Source organism: Muntiacus reevesi, chromosome 3 (genome assembly GCF_963930625.1).
Source record: "Muntiacus reevesi chromosome 3, mMunRee1.1, whole genome shotgun sequence".
In the NCBI taxonomy this organism is placed as follows: domain Eukaryota; kingdom Metazoa; phylum Chordata; class Mammalia; order Artiodactyla; family Cervidae; genus Muntiacus; species Muntiacus reevesi.
In genome coordinates this window covers 150,285,651-150,304,778 of record NC_089251.1, presented here as the reverse complement: position 1 = coordinate 150,304,778, position 19,128 = coordinate 150,285,651, and the positions used below count along the sequence as shown (strand labels likewise).

Sequence of the window (19,128 nt, the reverse complement as noted above, 5' to 3'; positions counted from 1 at the left end):
AAATTAGCAGGATATAAAAGAAACCTACAAAAATCAATGTCCTTCATTACAGGTTTAGTTAAGAAAGTTAGAGTCACTGAGTTGTATTAAATAAGGAATAAGACCTCACACAGTGCAGGAGGATGGAGGGAAGTGACGGTCCAGAAGGAGATGGAGAATCAGAGCCGTCATTCCCCAGCCTTCCTGAAGCCCTGAGGTGGTTTGCATGGGAACCTCAAAAGTTGTGCTTTTTTAGCTGCCGGGGTGAAAACACAGGAGGGAAGCTGATGAAATCTGCTGAAACCTGTGGTGTCTGCTGGAGGTTTGCTCTACTTTTGGACAGAGCTGGCAACTAGGAAGAGGAGCTGGATGCAGAGCAGAAAAGAGCAAGGATAAAATGGAACTCACCAACTCCTCTGTGTTTGCCACCACATCTAACCACAGTGATCATCAGAGCAATGACTGCTGCTTCGCTTTTACCTTCCAAATCTCAAGCAAACTCCCGGGGCCACCTCTAACATTGAACCACTCAAAGAAAGAGATTCTGGAAAATGTAGCTCCAGCTTAATCAAACTGACAGTTCAAACCACACAGACATTCTGACCAGCAATGAGTATGGGTGGCCCACAGTGGAGCTGGTCATGTTCTGTTTCTTGATTTGGGTGGTGATTTCATGGTTGTATTCACTTTGAAAGAATTCACTGGTCTCTACATTGATGATCTGAGCCCTTTTCCCTAAATATACGTCCAATAAATAGCCATTTTTAAGAAGGAAAACAAATGTTGTAAAGTTATAAACATTAAAATAATTTGGTACAGGTTCAGAAATAGACAAACAGTTCAATGGAGCAAAATATAAGACATACAGATGGCCATAAAGGACATGGAAAAGTGCTCAACATCACTAATTATTAGGGAATGCAAATCAAAACTACAATGAGGTATCATCTTACACTGGTTAGAATTCAGTTCAGTTCAGTCACTCAGTCGTGTCCGACTCTTTGTGACCCCATGGACTGCAGCATGCCAGGCTTCCCTATCAATCACCAACTCCAGGAGTTTACTCAAACTCATGTCCATCAAGTCGGTGACGCCATCCATCTCATCCTCTGTCGTCCCCTTCTCCTTCTGTCTTCAATCTTTCCCAGCATCAGGGTCTTTTCAAATGAGTCAGTTCTTTGCATCAGGTGATCAAAGTATTAGAGTTTCAGCTTCAGCATCAATCCTTCCAATGAATATTTAGGACTGATTTCCTTTAAGATGGACTGGTTGGATCTTCTTGCAGTCCAAGGGACTCCTGAGAGTATTCTCCAACACCACAGTTCAAAAGCATTTGTTCTTTGGTGCCCAGCTTTCTTCACAGTCCAACTCTCACATCCATACATGACTACTGGAAAAACCATAGCTTTGACTAGATGGGCCTTTGTTGGCAAAGTCTCTGCTTTTTAATATGCTGTCTAGCTTGGTCATAACTTTTCTTCCAAGGAGGAAGCATCTTTAATTTCATGACTGCAATCACCATCTGCAGTTATTTTGGAGCCCAAGAAAATAGTCTGTCACTGTTTCCATTGTTTCCCTCATTTATTTGTCATGAAGTGATGGGACCGGATGCCATGATCTTAGTTTTCTGAATGTTGAGTTTTAAGCCAACTTTTTCACTCTCCTTTTTCACTTTCATCAAGAGGCTCTTTAGTTCTTCTTCTTTCTGCCATAAGTGTGGTGTCATCTGCATATCTGAGGTTATTGATATTTCTCCCAGCAATCTTGATTCCAGCTTGTCCTTCGTCCAGCCCAGCGTTTCTCATGATGTACTCTGCATACAAGTTAAATAAGCAGGGTGACAATATACAGCCTTGATGTACTCCTTTTCCTATTTGGAACCAGTCTGTTGTTCCATGTCCAGTTCTAACTGTTGCTTCTTGACCTGCATACAGAATTCTCAGGAGGCAGGTCAGGTGCTCTGGAATTACCATCTCTTTAAAAATTTTCTACAGTTTGTTGTGTCCTGTCATTTAACACTGCTGAAATTATCATGATGTTTTTACATTTTGATAATCTCCCAGCAGTGAAAAGTCACTGTGAACCACTCTTCACTCACCCAAAGCTGGTTTTAATCTGCGCCTTGAGAATGACACAAAAGCAGTGTTTTCACACCTTTTCCGCGTCACGGCACACTATCAATGGCCCTGTTTGTGGGGCGCACAGCGGCTCTGGATTCTCTGGCCTACACAAAGCCCGCCCCCCTAATTCACCAGGTTCCAGCCCAGAGAGTGCTCGAGATTTTGGGAAGGTCTGTGAATACCGTGTTCCCTCTAGGGGTCAGAATCACTACTTTTCTCTTCCTTTAATTACTGAAGAGGAACACCTGAAATGGGGGAAGCGCCTCAGCCACACACAAACTTATCAAAGCATCTCCGTCCAAACAAGGCAGAACTAATTATGCAAAGCGTTTGTTAGGAAAATACCTCTTTCAACTGCCCATAGGTATGCAGGTGGGCCTAAATAAGAAACACTTGTTTGGCTGCATTCAAACTCCTCTAAAACTAGAAACTGAAATTAATCTACACCACTACATAACTCTAGAAAGAGGAAACAACTCAAATCCTTAGAACTGGCTATTCCAGGACTGACTGGGCAAAGCTGTGGGCCCCTGAGTGGAGGTATCTTTAATCAGCTTTCTCTTTCTTCGCTTGCTTGAAGGCCGTTTTCTAAATAGAAGCGCATTTGAGTCTTTACTAAAATGCCACGTGGTGTTGCTAATTCTCACTCTGATCCTAGTTTGCTTGAATCCAAAGAACAGAAAAAATATATCCTGTGTGATGCGTGTACCCTTGACAGTTCCTAGACATTCTTCTGCTCAGGGCAGCAAGAAACACAGGGCCCCAGCTGTCCTCTGACAAAGCTTCTGCGATATGACAGCCCAAATGTGGAGAGGGGTATTGACATTTTTTCTCCTCTAATAAAAATTGTTAAGCTTATTTTGGAGGAAAAATGTTAAAAGCTGGCATACTTGTATTAAGACAATGAAAAGATGAAATACAATTCCCAATTTATATAGAATGTACTGCCATCTACTGCATATAAAAAACCATTGTTCCTCCTACTGAAATTATTATAAATCAACCATTCATACACTTTGAAATATAAATGAATTTGTAAGATCTGGTAACTGCCACAAAGAAATTGTAATTTAGACTGTTCTATAGCTTTTAATTTTCTCATCAGAAATTATCTCTTCAATTTTCCCTTTTATCTTTTAAAAATTCTATTTTTCCCCAACCCTTCCATGGTACTAATTCTGGAGGTTACATTTTTAATTTGATAAATATTTTATTATGTGAGTACTGCTTTTTATAACATTTTCTCTTCACATATACAATATTCTTTCATCTGTGAATATTACATTTTCTGTTTCTCTCTGCTTCCTGCACTGGTTCTGTTCCCTGAGTTCCCTCAGTCCCCCACCATTTGTTTATATGAATGCCTCTCATTTCAGAGGCTTTCCTCAAATGTCTAATGATCATTAGCTGCCTGTTCAGATGAATAGCAAGGTACCTCCCAGATGACGGGTTCAGTGAAAGTGGGAGGGGTGTGTCCACTCCTGGAGGCCACAGCTGAGAGAATATACAGGCTTTTTTTTCTAGGATTTTTGAGAGGATTTTCTCTAATCCCCTGCTTGGAGGATGTTAACTTTGTTGCCAGTTTTCAGGGAGTTTAATAGGAGGAGAGATCACTGTTAGGTGTGTAGACTTTCATTTAATCCCCTGCTTTCAGTGTAGCATTCTGCCTTTGGCTATGCCTGGGATTCCCGAATCGTGATCCTCATTCAACAGCTCCAGAAAATAAACCACTGGTGTTCCGCAGGGCACGGGTGAAGTGGAACCTACTCTAGGTGAACATGGCAACTAGGAAAATCTAACAGCTTCTGAGCAGATTTACAACTGCTTCACCAGTTTTTAGCCCCATCTCACCTGTTAATTCTTATGCCTGAAGAATTATGGACAGAGGTTCGTAAAATTGTACAGGAGACGGTGATCAAAACTATCTCAAGAAAAAGAAATGCAAAAAAGGCAAATGGTTGTCTGAGACCTTACAAATAGCTGAGAAAAGAGAAACAAAAGGCAAAGGAGAAAAGAAAGATATAAGCATCTGAATGCAGAGTTCCAAAGACTAGCAAAGAGAGATAAGAAAGCCTTCCTCAGTGACCAGTGCAAAGAAATAGGGGAAAACAACAAAATGGGAAAGACTAGAGATCTCTTCAAGAAAATTCGAGATACCAAGGGAATAATAGTTCATGCAAAGATGGGCACAATAAAAGACAGAATCAGTATGTACCTAACAGAAGCAGGAGCTATTAAGAAGAGATGGCAAAAATACACAGAACTATACAAGAAAGATCTTCATGACCCAGATAACCACGATGGTGTGATCACTCATCTAAAGCCAGATATCCTGGAATGTGAAGTCAAGTGGGCCTTAGGAGGCATCACCACGAACAAAGCTAGTGGAGGTGATGGAATTCCAATTGAGCTATTTCAAATCTTAAAAGATGATGCTGTGAAAGTGCTGCACTCAATAAGCCAGCAAATTTGGAAAACTCAGCACTGGCCACAGGACTGGAAAAGGGCAGTTTTCATTCCAATCCCAAAGATGGGCTATGCCAAAGGACGTTCAAACTACTAGACAATTGCGCTCAATTCCCATGCTAGAAAGGTTATGTTCAAAATCCTTCAAGCTAGACTTCAGCAATATTTGAATCGAGAACTTCCAGATGTACAAGCTGGGTTTAGGAAAGGCAGAGGAACCAGAGATCAAATTGGCAAAATTGGCTGAATCACAGAGAAAGCAAAGGAATTCCAGAAAAACATCTGCTTCTGCTTCATTGACTATGTAAAAGCCTTTGACTGTGTGGATCACAACAAACTGTGGAAAATTCTTAGAGCGATGGGAACCCAAGACCATCTTACCTGTCTCCTGAGAAACCTGTATGTGGGGTCAAGAAACAAGTTAGTACCAGACATGGAACAACTGAGTGGTTCAAAACTGGGAAAGGAGTACAAGGCTATATATTGTCACCCATTTATTTAATTTATATCCAGAGTACATCATGCGAAATGCCAGGCTGGATGAACTACAAGCTGGAATCAAGATTGCCAGGAGAAAGAGCAGCAACCTCAGATATGCAGATGGTAAGTAACACTCTAATGGCAAAGTGAAGAGGAATTAAAGAGCTTCGTGATGAGGGTGAAAGAGAAGAGTGCAAAAGCTGGTTTGAAACTCAATATTAAAACACTAAGATCACAGCATCTGGTCCCATCATTTTACGGCAATTAGAAGTGGGAAAAGTGGAAGCAGTGACAGATTTTCTCTTCTTGGGCTCCAAAATCATTGCAGATGGTGACTGCAGTCATGAAATTAGAAGACACTTGCTTTTTGGAAGGAAAGCTATGACAAACCTAGCCAGCATATTAAAAAGCAAAGACATCACTATGCTGACAAAGGTCCATCTAGTCAAAGCTATGGTTTTTCCAGTAGTCGTGTATGGATATGAAAGCTAATCCATAAAAAAGGCTGAGTTGATGCTTTGAATAATGGTGTGGGAAAATACTCTTAAGAGTCCCTTGGACTGCAAGGAGATCCAACAAGTCAATCCTAAAAGGAAGTCAATCCTGAATACTCACTGGAAGGACTAATGCCCAAGTTGAAGGTCCAATACTCTGGCCACCTGATGCAAAGAGCCGACTCATTGGAAAAGACCTTGATGCTGGGAAAGACTGAAGGCAAAAGGAGTAGAAAGGGCAGCAGAGGATGAGAGGTTGGATAGCATCACCGACTCAATGGACATGAACTCAGGCACACTCCGGGAGGAACAGTGCGGCCTGGCATGCTGCAATCATGGGGTTATAAAGAGTTGGACACGACTTAGCAACTGAACAATATATAAGACAGATAGTCAACAAGGACCTACTGTATGATACAGGAAACTACTACATATTCTGTAATAACCTACTGGGAAAAGAATCTGAAGAAGAATGAATATATGTATAACTGAATCACTTTTCTATACACCTGACACAAACACATTATAAATAAACTAATATTAAAAAAGAAAATAAAAACTTTTTTTAATTAAAAAAATAGAAGGCCTGAAGGATAGAAAAATTAACTGCCTGTATCCTTTTTCTTTCTAAAGTAAACATGCTCATTTTTTAAGTTGTTACTCAAAACTGCAGGAAGTGCGTTGCTCTAAAGGAAAATCTCTGAGCAAGGAGTAGCTTGCTAGTGATCTTCAGCAAGCTCTTTAATCTCTCATAAATAAAACTTGGATGATAATAACTATAACAATAACATCTACCTTACAGGTGATTCTCTGGGAGAATCAGAGTTAAGGTATCTAAAATATCCTGCACCATACTTAGAACACAGCAGCAGAGTGAAAACACTCAGCAAATGGTAGTTACGGTCTTAAATGATAAACAAACTCATACAATTATCAGCTTTTTTCCCCTTATATGACTACTAGAGAGATTTACTGTCTTCCAAGGCTATTTAGCAGATACTGGAGTTACAGCACAGTGAGTTTAATTCAAGAGAGAAACTCTGAACAGAGTACTCAACTCCACAAGGATTCCAAGTCACAAATCTATCTGAGCACTCTATCACAGTCAGCTTTATCATTACCTGCAAATGGCATGAAATAAAACAAATATATATAAACATATGAAACAACTTTAATTACAAAAATAAAGTTTATTTAAATTCTATATATACACATACACACAGAGAGTACCATACATTTGCTTATTACATACAAATTCTGCTTCTCAACTACAAAATTATGTATACAGTGTAAATAGTGTAAGAATTCTTAAAGCCTCCTGTACTTCTTTCATCCTAAGTCTCATACTTGTTTTCCACCCACAACTGGACTGGGACTTAAAATCCACATGAACATTTACTATAGCATTTGTTTCTCCCTAAAAAGAAACTCTAAAAAGCTATTATTAAACCAACAGTATGTCTAACAAATACTATTATCTTAGATCCAATAATACACAATATCTGAGATAAGTAAAAGGCTTTTAATCTCCTTCTACTTCATCAGCAATACTTCATTTCATACATAAAATTCCCTAATCTTCCTACATTCCTAGTGATCTTAAAATGGAAACCAGGTCATGTTACTGAATCTAGTTCTCTTTTTTTCTTTTGGCCAGAAAGCCCAACTGAAATGCATTTTTTTTTATTAATTTGCATCACAACAGGTTTCTATGAATTAAGCCCAACCTCCCAGGCCTGTCTTTATAGCTAAGATACATGCAGGTGAAAAATAAAAGATTAGCTCAGTTACTTGTCTTCCCACCACATAACCATTTAAAATAATTTTCCAAGGAGCAAAGTGAATTACATAATTGTGCTGACATCAAAGTTCCAATTTGTCTTTACTTTACTAAGCAACCTCCTTTTCTGTATATCTCAAAGACTACTGGTGATAAGAACAGGGCACTAAGAAATGGATGACTGACAACAATGATGTATGTAGAAATACATACGTAGCAAATATTTCTTTATAAACATATGCTCAAGGTCTGTATTTAAAGAACTGTATTGAGAGGTAACATCTCTCTTACTACTGTATTCCAAACACACCTATTACAGTGCCTGGTATACGGCAGGTGTTTAATATGTAGCATTATGTACACAAATGAATAAATTGTGTGGAAAAAAAGTAGTGTATTCAACTCCATGCTGGTTCAATGGCTAACAATGTCCACTTCAGTTTGGGGGACAACTTACCAAAAGCTGGTAAAGGAAAATGACAGAACAGTATAAAATTCTTGTAGGAGTGATAATTTTGCAAATCTATCAAAAGATAATTATCACATATTAAAAATGAAACACAGATATTGTGAAGTTATGTCCATCTTGGGGTTAATAATAAGCCCTGAGACAGAAAATGCTGGTCCATGCACAGCAGCTGCCCAAGCTCCTTCCCAGCGGTGGGGCATTATATAGAACAGTAAGTAAATAAAAGTTTCTGCGCCATCCCAGTATTCCCGCTGTTCTGATATATGAGAGACAAGTTGTAGGCAATATCTCTTCGTAAGTCTATCTGGTCAATTTCTATACCCTAGGGGGGAAAATACAAAAATGAGTATATTTCAAACTGACAACCAGGACAATTTTATGGCAAATAAAGAGCTTTTATAAGTGTTCAAAAAACTATTAAAATTCATAATACTAAAAAAAATTATAAAACTAGGCATATACCTTGAATATACATTTTTATCAGGTAATGCTGATTTCAGTTAATTGTTATAGTAACTGTTTCATCAAATATTTTAAAATGTCTAACCAATAAGTTAAAGGAAAAAAGTTTCATCCACAAGACACAGCAGAATAAACACCAGATGAATTAGGATTTAAGAGTAAAAAAAAACGAAACCATAAAAGAAAAAATACAGTTGAATAATAATATAGCCTTGGTAGGAAAAGCCCTTTTAAGTATAATAAATAGCAAAAGTAGGAACTAGAAAAAAACTGACATGACTTCATAAAAAATGTAAAACTTCTGCATGTAGGAAAAAAATCATAACACAAATGAACAGATGAGAAAAAAAATATTTATACTATATAACAGAAAGGTACATAAAACATAGGTCTAGGAGGGCATACACCAAATTTATTATAATGAATACCTTAAGGATGCTATTACTTTTTTTTTCTACTTAAATAACCCAAGCAATGACCTCAATGGAGTAGATTAGATCTATGTTCCTATTCTTCCCCAAACAAAAATTTGGAGTCAACTAAGAACATCTGCATCAATGAAAAATGTTGCCCTATAAAGCTTAAGGAGCAATACATAAATTATTTATGAAGTTAAGAACACAAAAGTATATGTCTTCCATCAGCATAACTATAAGAGTGGGTATTCATTTGCTTCACGACTAAAGTTGAACAAGGGTAACAGAAAACAGTTGTGAGGGAATGGGGGACTATGAGTGCAACTTTTAAAACTGAACAAGGATAACATACTTTCCTTCAGAAATTAGGCTTTTTTTTTTTTTTTTCGAAATTAGGCTTTAAACACAGATTATCATAGTATTGGCAACACTCACCCTATATTACATTAACTTAAACAAAACTTCATTTATACTGATCTTTAATCTCTATAAAGAAGTGTGTTAGCTACACTTTTCAACTTGAAAATGAATAATGGCTACAGAAATCAATACTCAGGATTCCTGTCTACCAGCTCACACCTGTAAACCATAGGGCTATCTCAGGATAACCGAAATGGTCATAACCTCTAGTCATATGTGTCTACATGGTGGCTGATTAGGTCAGTAGGCCAGGATGTCACACAATTACTTGCTGCTGAACATAACTAAATAAGTGCATTCGGTAAGGGGAGAATACATTTTAATACATAAGCTAATTAATTTCACTGTCTGGACCACAATACTGAGCTAACTGAACTTATCGATAGATGAAGTGTCTCCTCAGTTTTTTAAAGTAAATCATACAGTACCTCTACCACAAGCGGAGGGAGCTCCAGGGCCTTCTGATAATAGTGGATTGCAAGATGGTGCAGCCCCAGTTGGTGAAGGGCACGGCCCAAGTTGTAGAATGTCTCCTGGCAAGGCCCACGTAAACTGAGGTACCGATTAAGGAAGGAAAAGCCCTACCAGAGAGAAAATAATAATAATTCAGTAGTTTAGGCACTTGACAAGCATGTGCAGGGGCAGGAATACACTCTTCTGTTTTGGGCTACCCTGTGCAGCAAGTGGGACCTTAGTTCCCCAATCAGGGACTGAACCCACACCCACTACATTGAAGTGTGGAGCCTTAGTCAATGGACCACCAGGGAAGTCCCCCAATGTTTTTTTAAAGACAGTCTCACCCTAAAAGGATATATGTCTGTGGTACAGTGTCATATCATAATACAGTTCAGATTTCTTCTGAAAGTGTAAAGGAGATATATTTTTTTAACTAAAGACAAAAAATTCACAGAAAACAAAGCCAAATGTTACAACTAGTTATCAAAGATTCATAATCTAAAACAGAGAATATATATTTTTATGGTTTCAAGTTGGTTTTTGTGGCATTAGAGGCTAGTAAAATTTTAGGTTTGAGATACATGTCTAAAAGCTTGACCAAAATATAAACTCCAAGCTCTTATGATAATTTAGAAACGTGCATCCTCAGGAACAAACTCACTTGAGTATATCTGACCTTGCTGGTTAAATGGTACCTTTTATATACCTCTCAGAACCTTAAAAACTTCTTAACGTTAAAAAACTTGATTTTCTTTTTTCCCCTCTGAAAGCTTCTGACTCAGCAGCTCTATGGAGAAACTGACTATCTCAGAGCACAGCTAGAATGAAGTAGGCTCCCTGGGTGTCACAGCACCCAGAAAAGCAACCTGCTTCTTCACTTCTTCCTGCATTCACTTTCCCCTTCAACGCAACTTCAGCTTCTACCATGCACTGAAAGCCACAAACTGCAAGATGCAAGTAACTGATGTAAGCAATTAAATTACCTGAGAATTAAATCAACAAATTTGTATGTATAAAAAATAAAATGCAATTATTTCCTGGGTGATCTGGTATGTAATAAATGGTCACAAATTTTTCTTCATAAACTAATAAATAATAAAAATTAAGGAATTTGTTAGAATTAATGCATTCTAAGAATAAAAAGTATGCTCAATTAACAAGTCATGTTTTCTGCATGATAAATGAATCCATTTGAGTACATATATATGACTTCTACTGAAAAACGTGGTTCTCTTAAGTAATAGCAAACAAGCTATTAGTCTCAGAAGAATCAAATCTATGTGTTTAAAAATGAGAAATTCAAAGACAAAAATCTAAGAAAGAACATTTACTTTCTTTCCCTGATTACTTAAAAAACAGGTATACACATGCATCAAACATAAAAACTGAAATAAAAGCAGAAGTGTTGAGGATACAGGGGTGAACGAGATAGACCAGATCTCCGATCTCTTGGAGTTTATATTTTCACTAGAGGAGATGAGCTATGTTAAGAAGGTAAACAAGAAAACAAAAAGGTAATGCAAACTGCTTTACAAACTAAGACTTTAAAAGAGCAATTTGTGGTGATGACGTAAGGAGACAGTCACACAGGCACGTATCTATACATTATCGTATGTCTATATTATTTTTAAAAACTAATTTAAAAATTCTTTAGGACCTGGAAGACTGGAAGCCTCTGAGGCGCCAGAATACAAGAAAGCCTGCACAGGATTCCCTAACATTCTGCCTGAGCCTTCTCTTCTGATCTGGCTGTGCACCCTTTCCACATAGCTGTGTAGTTTTGGCCGGGAGTACTCCTATATGTTGATCCATGAGTGTTGAACACAGGAATGGATACTCCCAACAGGTGCACTAAGCAGGTACTACTTTTGAAGCAGGGTAATAAAAGCATTAAGTATATTCATCTTTAAAGAACATAAAATCAAGTAATGAGAAATCCAAATGAATTACCTGCACAATAAGAGCATGTCTCTTTAATACATACTTCTGGGATGCCATGTGAATAAAGGTTAGGCCTATACAGAGGTTATAGAGTGGCTCCTGGGGATGGGTGCGAAAGGCCTGCACATACTGTCCTAAAAAATGAACAGTGATGTTAGATGACAGGACAAAAACACAATTCCTTATTTCTTCAACACTTACTCAAATATAGTTTAAGGTAAATAAATATTACTATCACTTTAACAGATACAAAGGTTATATTCCAAAATATCAACCAGATGCATATTAATAGGAATTTTAAAATATATAACATATAACAAAAAGAAAAGGATTTACCCATCAACATATTTTGACCATGATGATTAAAACTGAGTATAAAAGTAGCTTTTTAAAGGTACAGTTAGACATTTCCAAGTAGAGTAGTACTTCGAAAACAAACAATTGAATAACTGATCATAAATCTATTTTACAACCTCAAATCTTTTAAAAAACTAATGGGGAATGTGTCTGTTGGTGAATTCTTTCATAAAATTAACTGAGACCTGTCTTATAGATGCTAATGTGATGGATCATGGAGGTGAGAAAAAGAAAAATAGTTTTGTTTTTTAGGTTTATGAGTATTATTGTCTCAAACGTAGCAATTGTTTTTCCTGAGAAGAGCTAAATGTATCTAATAACAAGATAAAAATTCAGGGTTTTATGAATTCCATGTAGTCTATATAAACAATTATCTCATGTCAAAAGTCTAACTATATGAGATAGAGGAATTTTAGCAAATTTTTCTTGTAAAGGAATGATCTATAATTTATTATATAGATAAGAAAACTTCTATTCCAGAAGGAACAGCACTGTAAAGTCTCCTTACCAGCACAAATGGTAAACTGCCATTTAGACTTTCTATTTTAATCTCTTTTATATATAGTTTTCTTAATATTGAACTAATAATTCCAAAAAAGTATATACACAGTGAAAAAAAGCTTCAACATCTGATGTTCGAGATTACTGGCTGAACAACTATAAAAACAGCAACCATACACAAGAAACATGAAAGCATTAAACAGCCAAAATCACAGTATACTCAGAAGTGAATCTGGCAATATATCTTATTGCCAGCAGCAGGATACATGCCTCATTTTAAGTTTAAACTTCTGGTTAAGTATTTTTCTACTTACTTGCTCTTGGTTCCTTATTATAGAAATTTCCTATAAATGGTTAATGAATTTTCCCTCTGTTTAATTATTAATAAGAATTATAAAGACTTGTTTCACACTAGTCAGAATGGCCATCATCAAAAAGCCTACAAACAATAAATGCTGAAGATGCTGTGGAAAAAAAGGAACTCCCCTTCACTGTTGGTAGGAATTAAATTTGTTCAGCCACTATGGAGAACAGTATGGAGTTTCCTTAAAAAAACTAAGAATAGAGCTACCATATGATCCAGCAATCCCACTCCTGGGCATATATCCAGAGAAAAACACGGTTTGAAAAGGTACATACACACTCACATAGCCAAGACATGGTAGCAACTTAAATGTCCACTGACAGATGAATGGATAAAAAAGATCTGGTACATATATACAATGGAAGATTACTCGGCCATTAAAAAGAGTGAAATAATGCCATTTGCCGCAACATGGGTGGGCCTAGAGATTATCATACTAAGCAAAGCAAGTCAGACAAAGACAAATGCCAAGTGATATCACTTACATGCAGAATCCCCCCCCCAAAAGATGGATACAAATGAATGTATTTACGAAACAGACTCTCAGACTCTAAAAGCAAACATGGTTACCAAGGCAGAAAGGTGGTGTGGGGGGGGGGGCATAAATCGTGAGTTTGGGATTGGCATACACACTACTCTACTTGAAACAGATAACCAACAGGGACCTACTGTATAGCACAGGGAACTCTACTCAATATTCTATAATAACCTAAATGGGAAAAGATTTGAAAAAGAACAGATTTATTTTGAGAACAAACAAGCCTAAGTCACTCTTTAAAGTCCTACTTCAAAAAAAATAATAATAAAGTCCTACTTCAAAGACTTACTTTAAAGACTTACTTTAGCCTTTTGAAACCAAAGCATCACAAGAAAAATAAATATTTATTATAATTACTGTGAATAATTAAAACCACTTACTATATGTACTAGACATTATTTTAAGTACTTTATATTAACTCATTTAATTTTCACAATAACCTACAAGGTCATCTCCATTTCAGAGACACAGAAACCTAAGCAGAGAGAGAGAGACAAAGCCACGCGCCAGGACACTCACCAAGTGCATGCTTAAAACTACCAGACACGAAGGCATTGTGTCCGTTTAAGACACACAGGGCATGATTATCTGGGTTTTTCAGCATTAAACGCAGACAAAAGCGATGATGTCGTACTTCCTGGGAATGCATGGTAACTTGATTGAAAATGTTCCAGAGCTGGGGTTTATTGACATTTTCCATTACCATTATTCTAAAATTGCAAAAAGAGAATGAGGGTAAAAAATAGCATACAGAGAAAAAACTTCTTGATTTTTAAGACTGAAACCCTTCAGTGCTGTCCCATCAACAATGAAATTCACCACCCCCAATAAGGGGTATGTAGTGTTTCTTCATCTTGTTTCTGCTTTTCAACAAACTTTTAAGCCAAAAAAACAGAATCAAGAGGATTAAGTTTTATCTTTTCTCTCCCAGCCCACTCATAGCTGCAGTACAATGAACACTGAATAATAATGCATTATCAGACACTGGACAACTCACTTAACTCTCACAATAACCTATGAGGTGGTAATATTATGATGCCTGTTTTACCATAAAAAATGGGGAGACTCAGGCACAAAGGTTTAAGTAAACCTCTTATGGGAGTGTATGCTCTTTTATACTGCTTCCAAGAACCACCAATGAACCGAATTAATCTGTAAGCAAGAGTTAAAGAGCTTACTAAATCTTGAGCATGTAAAATTAAGTCAAAGTAAATATATATGCTCCATCAAAGAATCTAATTAAAATAGGTTACTGGAAAATCACCTGATATAGTTGTATGCCTTTCTGAAATTTTTGTCCAGAATTGCAGCAGAGAGACCAAAGTATTCTAGCTCTTTTCGTTTTGGCTTGTCTTCATAAAATGAGCAGTATTCCAATGAAGAATCTACAAGTAACTCAGCCTCCTGGAACCGGGATAGATCACATAAGGAGTATATGGCCTTCAAAAGGAGGTTCCACCAGTCATCTTTTGTCAAGACACTCGTGAGTACAGCAAATATTGCTAAAATGAGACCAATGAAGATCAGTTAGGATACTATATTTCCAGAAGTAGCAGCATCACAAAGAAAATTAACATGATCTAATCTAAAGTTAAATTAAGTTGAATAACCAGGGCCCTATAGGACCGAATTCTTGCCAGCATTCTTCTGACAATGATGAGGAGGGAGCTGCTTCCTTTCACTCCCTCAGCATGACTCCCCCTGCTCTACCTAACAAACAATCTGCAGTCCAAGGTAATCCTCTTCTGATTCATCCTCGGTCAAGTCCAGCTACATCATTTGTGTTTTTCAGTGCTAGCTTGGATATATGCACCTTCAGGGCAGAGCAAGGGTACTTTCCATGACTGAGGTCAGATATGGGAGTGTGCACATACAAGGCATTCAAATGTTTACTAAAAGGATTTCAAATTCATACTTAATCTTCTCTTCCTTATTTGTCTATAAGAAGTCTTCCTTTTACATCCCATGAGAAATACCAAATGCCATAAATTTTTTTTTACCACCTTCAATTCAGTAATTCTTTTTCTGAGAATCTATCCTAAACAACTACTCAGAAATATGGATAAATCTATAAGCATAAAGATGATTACTATGGTATTACTTAGTTGGATGGCATCATCGACTCAACGGACAAGAGTTTGAGCAAACTCCAGGAGACAGTGAACGACAGAGAGGCCTGACGTGCTGCAGGCTATGGGGCTGCAGAGTCAGACAGGACTGAACAACAACAGTGGTATTACTTAGAAAAGAAAGTTATCAAAAGCAACCATGTAATAATTTTTAAAAGAAGGGAATGATTAAATAAATTATAAAACCACTATCTAATGGAATATGACACATTCCTTAAATATAACAGCTACAAAGAGACTAGAGCATGAGAAAATATTGAGTGAAAAATTAGTACAGAGATGTATGTGTGTGCTCAGTCATGTCTGATTCTTGTGCAAACCCCATGGACTGTAGCCCACTAGGCTTCCCTGTTCATGAAATTTTCCAGACAAGAATACTGGAATGGATTGCCATTTCTTTCTCCACCGGATCTTCCTGACCCAGGGATCGAACTCACATCTCCTGCATCTCCTGCACTGGCAGGCGGGTTCTTTACCAGTGATCCACCTTGGAAGCCCCGGTACAAAGATACATGTCCCATAAAGTGCCCGAGATAATCCTACCATGATGCACTAGTATAATGTGATCCTCATCATGATGAAACTATTAATAACAAAACAAAGACCTTATGAGCTTAAGAAAAACCAACAATGACCCTGAAATGAGGAAACAGTGAAAGAGGAAACAGGCGGGATCAGATAGAGAAAAATATAACTTGAGGAAACATAGTTCAAACTAATGTGGGCAGAGGCAGAAGCCACTGGGTTAAGCCCAGAATCAATGAACTTAAAGAGATGGCAAGGCTCTAAGGGTAGATTATGAGCATCCGAGCCTACATTCCTATCCTCTGACTCTCTTCCCCCACAACATCTTGCTTATGTCCTTATATTGTTCTTAACAGATTCAGCTCATCTGGATTCTAAAACCTTGTCCATTGCACACTGCCATGTCAGTAACAACGGTTTAATTAATATCTGTGGACATGATTAACAATGAAATAACTTTCTGCCAGACTGGTAACTCTAGTTTATAGACTCGGTCTTTTCCAAAGTTCTCTTGAGTAATAATGTCACCCAACATCTTTGATCCTTTTCCAGCTAAAAATAGATGGTTTTAAAGTCGGATATTTGAGATTGGGCCAAAGCAATTTATTTGCAGAATTTCTATGACTGTTGCTACATTTGTCAAAAATGAATTTAACAGAGACAAATTCACTTATCAAAGAAAAGCTTAACATATGCAGTTGAAGTAACCAGACAAATAAAGCAATCTGTATTATCATCTAATTATCACAAATTCTTAAAATAGGGTATGGTTTATTCTTAAAAAGTCAAAATCAAAAGATTGTTTTAGTTTTTTCACAGAAAGATCTAAGTAGAAACCTGCTTTTTAATTTTCTTACACTGAAGTGTATTTTGAAAACACCAAATAAGTTTACTTTTCCTAAGGGATCTAGACTAGAAAATATAATTTTCAATAAGATTACTGTCACGTGCTACTTCATGAGTTTTTTTTCCCCCAAGTCAGCCCAGTTTTACACAATAAAGCAAATGAAAGTAATTACCAAAAAAAAAAAAGAAAGAAAGTAATTACCTTTTGCATCACAATTTGCTGACTCTTGGTCATTGTTGTCTGATATTTTGTCTCTTGACACTTTAATAAGGTAGAGATGCCTCTCTCCAGATTTGGAACTGGATATCAAGCAGACTTGGGCTCTATTCATTGCTACCTGAATTAAAGATAATTGAAAATTTTCAGTCATGTACCTATATGCTAAGTTGCTTCAGTCGTGTGCAACTCTTTGCGACCCCATGGACTGTAGCCTGCCAGGCTCCTCTGCCCATAGGGATTCTCCAGGCAAGAATACTGGAGTGGGTTGCCATGCCCTCCTCCAGGGGATCTTCAATCCAGGGATTGAACCCATGTCTCTTGTGCTTCCGGCACTGCAGGTGGGTTCTCTCCCGCTGAGCCACTGGGGAAGCCTTTTTAGTCCATAATTTTTTTAAAGAAAATCTATGGGAAACAAGTGTCACAGATGTAGCTGAAAGTTTCTTTAGTAAGGGGAATAAAACACCAATTATCATGTATATGAACACCTAAAAGAGAATGAATAGACTTATTTTTTCCTTAATAAAGGAGTCCAAGTCACACTACCCACCTTAGTAAGGAAAAATAAAGTCATTCACATTATATTTATCTCACACACACACACAGACAGTTAACTATCTCCCTGTAAAAAGCCAGACTCAGAACGGATGTCATACCCAGAAAACACCTCTGCAAAGTAAACAATATTGGCACACAGCAGTGTCTACGGGGCCAATAGCAGACACCATGATGGTCCTCATTTTTCTAAATATGCACTAGCAAAGATTTTATTTTACAATCTTTAGTCAAGTTTATGCTTTCATGTAGACTTTCAATTACATACTTTAATCTCTAGGTTGTCTGCCTTTTATCTGACTTTCACTTTAAAAAGTTTAAGAGTAAAAGGGAGTTACAAAATAGTTATGATCTATGTTTAAACAAAATTCTAAACATTTAAAAAGGCAACAAGGCTAATATAAAGACAGATCACTACCTACCTTTAGAAGCATGGCTAACATGGTAAGCAAGGTATCCACATAACCATACATTTTGCCTTGTGAAAACAACAGAGTAGAACGTTGAAGCAGTAACTTCAGTTCCTAAGGGAATAAGCACAGGAGAGTGTGACAAGATCCCTTTGTTTCAAGTTGCTTTGCTTGCACAGAAAAACTATCTCTAAGAAACTAAACCTTAAGAACATCTGCTTTGTGATCTCCCACAATAATTAAAACCCAACATTTTAATAACTATAAATTACATTAATAATTACAATGTTGTAACTTAAGAATCAAAATCATTTTTCAAAAACACTGAATGTAATTCACTAAACTTAAACTTGGATATAAGCTGGAGAGGCATCCTTAAAGTCTCTAAAATATAAGAAAAGTTCTAAAATATAGCCCACCAAGAATAACTTCCACATTGCATGACCTACCTGCTGCGCTGCATTTGCATCTTGTGCTAATGTATCTGGATCATACATTGGTTCCAGGGCTTCCAGAGCTTTCTCGGGACGACCCAACTGCTGCTGAAGGGTGGAAAGTGAAATTCTTGCATCCAAATGAAGGGGGGCCAGATCAACCACTTTGCTATAGCTTTCGGCAGCACGCTCCATATAGCCTAAGGCCTTTAAGCACTCTAAAACGATGTTAAAATAAAGACATGTAAGAGGGCCAAAATTATTTCTCCATTTTAAAAGAAATGTTACAGCAATATAAAAATTATAACAAGAAAGAGATTAGTGCATATTTCTGTATTTTAAAACAACTATCCCTTCCAATCTCTATACTATAAATATGTGATCAATATATAAATACACAATTTGGTGTTCTGCTTTATTAATTTATATTATGCTTTCAACATTTCTCCATGCCTTCACTGGCATTCTGACTGGTCACAATATTCAATTAAATTTATTATTTACTTAACCATACTGCTTGACATTTAGGTTATTCCTCAATTTTTACTCTAATAAATAACCCCACAGTAACATCTTCATGTATATAAGCCGGAGTTCACAAAGTGGGAGACCAATTTAACCCACAGATATGCTTTGTTGGGCCACAGTACTGTTAAAAACAGTAAACTGTCTACATCTGTAAAAGCTAGGATTTTTTATGAAACCCAAGTCACTGCATGCTTTCGGGCAATCTGGGCTTGGCAACAGCTGAGTCCTTTCATTCCCACAC

The 19,128-nt window shown here is 37.1% G+C and overlaps 1 protein-coding gene across 1 annotated transcript in view; it reads right to left on the bottom strand.

The window, feature by feature from the left end:
* Positions 1-6,720: 6,720 nt before the first annotated feature.
* The window catches only part of GTF3C3 (general transcription factor IIIC subunit 3), a 28,377-nt gene continuing 15,969 nt past the window's right edge, over positions 6,721-19,128 (bottom strand). The window contains exons 11-18 of the mRNA XM_065930912.1: positions 18,375-18,577; positions 17,938-18,039; positions 16,946-17,081; positions 14,508-14,745; positions 13,763-13,953; positions 11,493-11,617; positions 9,515-9,667; positions 6,721-8,110 (exon numbers count right to left, since the gene is read on the bottom strand). Coding sequence (XP_065786984.1) covers positions 7,988-8,110; positions 9,515-9,667; positions 11,493-11,617; positions 13,763-13,953; positions 14,508-14,745; positions 16,946-17,081; positions 17,938-18,039; positions 18,375-18,577 — 1,271 coding nt within the window. The 3' untranslated portion in view covers positions 6,721-7,987. The remainder of the gene's footprint in view (positions 8,111-9,514; positions 9,668-11,492; positions 11,618-13,762; positions 13,954-14,507; positions 14,746-16,945; positions 17,082-17,937; positions 18,040-18,374; positions 18,578-19,128) is intronic.